The 6,897-nt window shown below is 32.8% G+C and overlaps 1 protein-coding gene across 1 annotated transcript; it reads left to right on the forward strand.

Moving 5' to 3' along the window:
* Nucleotides 1-2,327: 2,327 nt before the first annotated feature.
* LOC133303276 (small ribosomal subunit protein eS17w-like) lies at nucleotides 2,328-3,152 on the forward strand. The gene has a single exon (XM_061503162.1). It carries the CDS (start codon nucleotides 2,561-2,563, stop codon nucleotides 2,981-2,983), a length of 423 nt encoding a protein of 140 aa, XP_061359146.1. The 5' UTR covers nucleotides 2,328-2,560; the 3' UTR covers nucleotides 2,984-3,152.
* The last annotated feature ends 3,745 nt before the right edge of the window (nucleotides 3,153-6,897 follow it).

Consider the following 6,897-nt stretch of genomic DNA (forward strand, 5'->3'; position numbering starts at 1 on the left):
CTAGGTTTTTCCTGCCACATAGAGCAGTGCTTTGAGCCAACAAGAAGAGACTCTATTCTCTATTCTAGTGTTTCCACATAGTGCTATAAACAACAAGAAGAGCAGTGCTTTGAGCCAAGCATTACAGAAATTCTAAGTACTATAATTCAGTATTCTAGTGTAAAAATCCATAGAGCTTCTATTCTCTTGGTCATCCTTGGCTAGCAGAACATGAATGGGACTCTTTGAAAAGCCTATAATATTACATTTATGTAAGCTTTTTTTATATATTTATCTTTCACAACAAGCTTCGATTGATATATGCAGAGTGGTCCTGGAGTTTTTAGTTAAAACTATTAGATTCGTTAGATTACATTATCAATTTTATTGAGTTTAATATAAATATTTGAGATATTTTATATTTTTTTGTAAAATTGATAAGTATTATAAGTTTGGCTTTATTTTTATTAAATGATTGAACATTAAATATAATATACATTAGATAAATTAAAAATATTATTTAATATCAAAATATGTGTTAACATGTTAAAATCTAACATTTTTTAGAATTAACGTGTCAGAATATCATGTCGTATTCCTTATCTTGTGTCGGTGCAACACTAGTGGCAGCGGCAATCACAACATGGGATGTGAGATAATTGGGGTTTTGGTAAATTTGATTTTTGAATTTTTTTTAACTTTCATCTTTTTTAGAAGCTATAAATTTTAGTTTAAAAAAATAGCAGGGTTTTATTTTTATTTTTTTGATTTATTTTTTAAAAGCAAATATCCAAACATTAGTTTGTAGGGAAAAAAATATCATTATTTTAATAAAAATTACGAAAACATAATTATTTTAAACTAATTTACGAATATATTGCTTGTTAGTCTTAATTTCTACATAATTTAGTGGTAAGTTTCTTATGTTTTATGAGCTGAATGGTGTCAGAATGCACATAAAAGTGGGCCAAACTTAAAGGAGTAAGCCTAAGATGGTAAAAAGAAGTAAAAAAAAAAAGAATTTTGACTTTTCACTAATATTTTTCACATTGTAATGCAGAAAAGGACACATGGCTGATAAAAGAAGAAAGATGAGATGAGATGGCAAAGTGAGGACCATTGGATGCCTCTTTTGATCTGATGGATAGCAAAAATTTGAAGCTTTGGCTTAAGTACAAGTCTCTGTTTTGTAATAAAAGGAGTGGAACTCATACTTTAAAAGGGGAGAAGATTTTCGTTGAAAAAAAGAACTTAGTTTTTCGTTGTAATTCTGGTTTTCATACTTGGAGCGCTTTAGTTTTCTTTGAGTTTTTCTTGGAGATACATGAGTGCAGGACCTCATTCTTGAAGGGATTCAAGAGGAGATTTCTGCATGCAAGCCTTTTGGATCCGTAGCATCATACTTTAGTTTCTCGTAATTTTACAATCTGAATTTGTGAAGAACCATATTGGTCTGTACCTTCAACTTTTTACTATTTCATTTCTTTGTGAATGAATATCATGTTTACTGTCATTTCAGATTTCATTTTAGCTTTAATCTTCAACATGCATTGCTAAATCCTTTATTTAGAATTCTGATGAAAATGACAAGTACCCATTAACTGATTCAAATTGCAATGCATGTTCTTGATGTTTGATTAGTGAAAATTATTTGGTTTGAGTTCATGGAAATGGGCTTAAAGATTCTTGCATGAACTTATATTGGAAAATTGAGTTTATGCATTTCATTAATTCAAGATTTTAAGGTTAGGAATAATCTCGGAAAGAATTTGATTATAAGTCATCAATGAACTAATTTAAGATTAAGAGATTAATTTGAATCATTTTAGAACTGAATTTGAGAAAGTTTAGTTAAGTTCTACAAAAAGTTAGATTCCATCAAGTTAGATGCTACAGCAGTTAAAACGCACGCATGCATTTTATAAGAGAAAGTCATTGAAATCAAAATTCTAGATTTTTAATCTTGATTATAAACTCATTTAAACTTGTTCTTACTATTCTTACTTTAGTTTGCATTTTAGAAAATATAATTTTCCTTGAAAAAGCCATTACATTCACATTTAAAAAAATAAGAAAAAATAACCGAAAGAAATTAAATTTTCCATTTTTATAGAGAACGATACTTGAATTCTTTTTGAATTCTATTCTTTTTAAAAATAACCAAATAACATTGCACTCAATCACCCTCCAAAATGTGACCACTTACTTATGCCTAAAAAAAGCACGAACTCCTCTGCAAGAACACGCTTAAATAAGAGGTTCACTCATGTTTAATGTAGGCATGATCTTTACCTCATTCATGGCTAGAAAAGGTGTGACTTGGTATAGTTATACCTTTTTTTAAGAATTATCTATCAAAATTAAAAAAACAAATCCCACTAATTAAGAATTAAAAATAAAAAAAAAGTATTCATAGTGTTTTGTAAAAAATAAAGTATTTATTTATTTATATAAGCCCATTTGGAGAGGTACAAGAAAACCCTAGCCGCTTCTTCCCTTCCCTCAAGGTGAGAGTTTGCTTGCTTGCTTGTATCTCCTTTTCTCCTTTCCTCGTCTCACAGTAGCAGTTGGAGTTGGAAGAATGGGAAGGGTTCGCACGAAGACGGTGAAGAAGTCGTCAAGGCAAGTGATAGAGAGGTACTACTCTCGTATGACGCTGGACTTCCACACCAACAAGAAGATCCTCGAGGAGGTTGCTCTCATACCCTCGAAGAGGCTTCGCAACAAGATCGCAGGTTTCTCTACCCACTTGATGAAAAGGATCCAGAAGGGACCAGTGCGTGGCATCTCCCTCAAGCTCCAAGAGGAGGAGCGTGAGCGCCGCATGGACTTCGTCCCCGATGAATCAGCCATCAAGACCGACCATGTCGAGGTCGACAAGGAGACACTCGACATGCTCGCCGCCCTCGGAATGTCCGATATCCCAGGAATCGTCCAGGTCGACCCTGTCCCTGTCCAGCAGCAGTTTACATTTGGTCGCTCTGCCCCTCCCAGGAGATTTTAATTTTAATTTCAATTTCAATTTCAATTTCAATTTCTGCAATAATAGAGCTTCGGATTATTAAATGGAATTTATTTTGTTTTGCTTTCCATAATTTCAATATGTGATTGTGCTGGTGTTGAATTTCAGATGAAAATTAATTAACTATGTTTTTATTTTTTGTTTAACCCTTTTTAGCATGTTGATTGCCTCATGATCTTTGTGGTTTGGGATTTATTATAGAGACACGCACACACTCTGTTTGTGATTACTCCTCGTGTTGGTTTTGGTTTCCTTAGCGTCTGGAATTTGCAGTTTCCTTGTTGTTCAATCTTTATTGGCTTTCTCTGTTGTTGTAAATTCAATTTATGGCAATTGATTGGCTACCTTAGACTATGAAATGTTCTTTTTGTTTGGATGGAGTAAGAAGTGATTTTAATCTTATTTGGATCATCATGACATTGTCAGTTGAAAGTTCAGACCTTATGATTATTTACATTTTAGTCCATTGCCTGTTATGGACTCATTCTTACTCTCTTAAAAGATTTTGCCTGTCCAGTTCTTCTTGTCTGTTACCTCTCTGTCGTGGGCACTGCACAGCAACATCTCCAAAGCATTGGTGACCTCCAGAGAATAGAACCACAAAACACTTATTAAACAACTAAATCATATCATTTTAGATACGTCCAAAATGCAGCACTTACAGCTAAACTAACCTTACCAGCCACCTTCATCCTGTTTACGGTCCGCAACTGATATCCTACTTCACACGGAGTTGAGTCCATGGACCACTGTCCACAACAGCTGTGTCTTTGAAGTGTTGCCAATGGGTGGCCTTTCTTTCCTGTTCTCGCAGTCAAATAGGGTGTTAGGCGAATCATGAGGTATCTTTGCGGCATATTGCCCCAAGGACTTCGCCTGGGCAAATCTTCCTATATGGGATTTGTGATGCTAATTAGGGATCTGATATTGATGATAGGAGGTCAACCATAGGCTTCTCACGTCTGTGTATTTCTTGGTTCCAACCATGTGTTTTGGGATATAGATTTTCAGTATTTTTTGTATTGCGTACTTCACCAATTTAAATTAGGAACACATCACTCAACTTTACCACACATCTTCATTTTTAATGTAAATTGAGTCTATGTATATTAATTTAGGTAGTGGACTGGAGTATATACTATAAGAATACTAAAATTTACTCGGTCTTTTGAACTCCCATGAAGTAGATACCGAAGCCTAGCTGCGGTTGTTACTGAATTGACTAGATCAAATCTCTGCTAAGGGGAATTGCAGCTTTTGTTTCTTCTCCTTCTATTGTGTACTGTGACAACCTGCTGTACTATTTGCTGCTAACCCTATCGGACCAAGAACTTTGAGCTTGATCTCAATTGGTAGAGAATAAGTTGTGGCTAAGCAGATTGCCGTTCATTATTATATTCCATCTCATGACCAAGTTGCCCATGTCCTTACAAAGACTATCTCTGTTTCTCAGTTTCATATAGAGGTCCAAACTCAGTTGAATCCTTCACCTCTATATTTGTGGGATTGAAAGGACAGCAGAATTAGTTTTGGCGTTGGTTAATGAAATTAAGCGTGTTGGATCGTGGTTAGCTGTGCCCTGAAGTCTGTACACACACACACACATGCTGTACATGATCATTTTGAATAAAGTCATCACATTTCTTTCTGATATCTCTCCCTTTTTCCTTCACTTTCTTTCCTTTTCTCTCATTTTTTACCCTGATGAAGGGGCAAAGCATAAGTGTGACCCACGGTAAGTATCTTTGTAGTATAGTGATTTGCAAGTTGGAATCAACAATCAAATTATGCATTCAGGAATCAGGATCCAGGAAAGCCCAATACAGAAGCTCTATTTTTTTGTTCATTTAACCTTTTTCTTTTGGACATTAAGCTTCAGTTCGGTTTGAGAGAAGATGAGAGGAAAGAAAATAGGAACTTTTGGTACTTCATTTCGTCCAGATACCAAGAGAAAACTGGGAAGAGAGCAAAAGCAAATTACAATAGGACCCAGATAATGGTTTTCTTCTCACCCGTGGATGGAATTTGCAAATTTTTCATTCTCTACCGTATAGTTGTCATCACCTTTTGATTAAAGATGCGATGGGTGTGGCTGGCTACCCCTAGATAGGGCTGTGTTTAGCTGTTTGGTTTGTTGTTTGATTGAACTCAACCTAATTAGATTTATGTAAACTACTAAAGCATTGTTAGGCCAATCACATGTATATCGCATGAGGCATGAACTGTGCCAATTACTCAAGGGTAGAATTCATAAAGTCCTTAGCGGAGGCCCCAAAACTTTAGACCTCATAATTTAATATTTTATATTTTTGTTGTATTTACTCATAAAAATTAAGGTCCTTAAATAATCTAACTTAGTATTTCATAAATTTCATTATCTCTTATTTATATTAATTAGTAAACTATAGCATAACTATTTTCTCATAACCTTTATTTTATACGTATTGAACTATCATTCAAAGAGTTAATTAGTTACATTTTTATTTCTCATTTTAATTAGATAGCAATAATTATTTTTAGAGAGAGGTTATATTTACAATTTATTTTCTCTTATAATCACTTTTATGGTTGTTGGATCAAAATCAAATCAACGGTTATAAAATAACATTAAGTGATAACCGTTAATTTGATTTTGATCTAATAACCATAAAAATAGTTATAAGAGATTGTATGGGAAAAGAGGTTATAAGTATAACTTTTATATTTTTTTATTTATAAATTAAATATTTCACTTAATTTTCTTGGTTGATGATCTTTTAAATAACAAATAAATGAAAAGAATATTGACATAATTCAAAATGTCACTTAAATTATAATAGTTACTTTAACATTGATGGTTTATATTTAGTTTTATAATTGGGAAAGTAAAAAGAAATGGTACAAATACCATAATCTACATAATCAATTATATAAAAACTTATTAATTTTTTCCCCCAAATGTGTATATTACTATATGATTCTTGTTAGTGTTGCTTTGAATCAATTTTTTTTAAAAAAAAGCTACTTAAAATTAATAATTTTAAGGAAAGACAAAATAAACAAGTTATATTATTAATTAAAAAATATTTGACAAAACAAAAATTAAACATCTCGTATTGAAGTTTGACTTTCTCCGTCAATTTTTTTAAAACAAAAGTTATATTTTTTTATTAGGTTGGCTTTTCCTGTCCAATTTTCTTTAGCCGTAGTGGGCATAGACCAATGGTTAATTTAATAAAGAATAAAATGAAAAGTAGAATAGATGACGTATGATTGCAACAGTATGTAGCACAGATCCTTCATTCATTTGGTCAAAATATGTGACGAAATGGACGGATATGAACCCCGGCGTGAGAACAATGTCAGCGCCCTCGACGCCTTCCAATAATTGCTTTTCATTTATTTAATTTTTCTTACCAAGAAATATACTATATATTGAGATAATAATTTTAAACAATATTTATGCTGTTAAGTTTATTTTTAAATTATATAATGTTATTAATATAGTTTATAAATTCATATAACATTTTTTTTTTTGTAAATAATTCATATAACATTTAGGGTGTGCATTACAATCATTCTATTCCCTAATTCTTTTCTATTTCTGTGTCATGGAACAGTTTTTGAGAAAAAAGATGTGTTTGATAACATGTTCTATTTTTATTCTGAGAATGAGAATTGTGTTTGATAACACAACAAATAATATAATAAAAAATAATTCCTATTAAATATAAAAAAAAATCCAAATCATCACTTTCCTTTCCACATGGTATGGTTGTGGTAGTGGCAGCGACGGAGGTACGGTAGAGGTGGTGGCAGTGATGTGGTGAAGATAATGGTGGTGGTTGTGACGGCAGTGGATGCGACGATGGAGGTGGTAATGGTGGCGGAGGCGGTGGTAGTGGTGGGGATGGTGG

Source organism: Gastrolobium bilobum, unplaced genomic scaffold (genome assembly GCF_033153095.1).
Source record: "Gastrolobium bilobum isolate Gb01-03AN ecotype WA unplaced genomic scaffold, APGP_CSIRO_Gbil_v1 utg21994, whole genome shotgun sequence".
In the NCBI taxonomy this organism is placed as follows: domain Eukaryota; kingdom Viridiplantae; phylum Streptophyta; class Magnoliopsida; order Fabales; family Fabaceae; genus Gastrolobium; species Gastrolobium bilobum.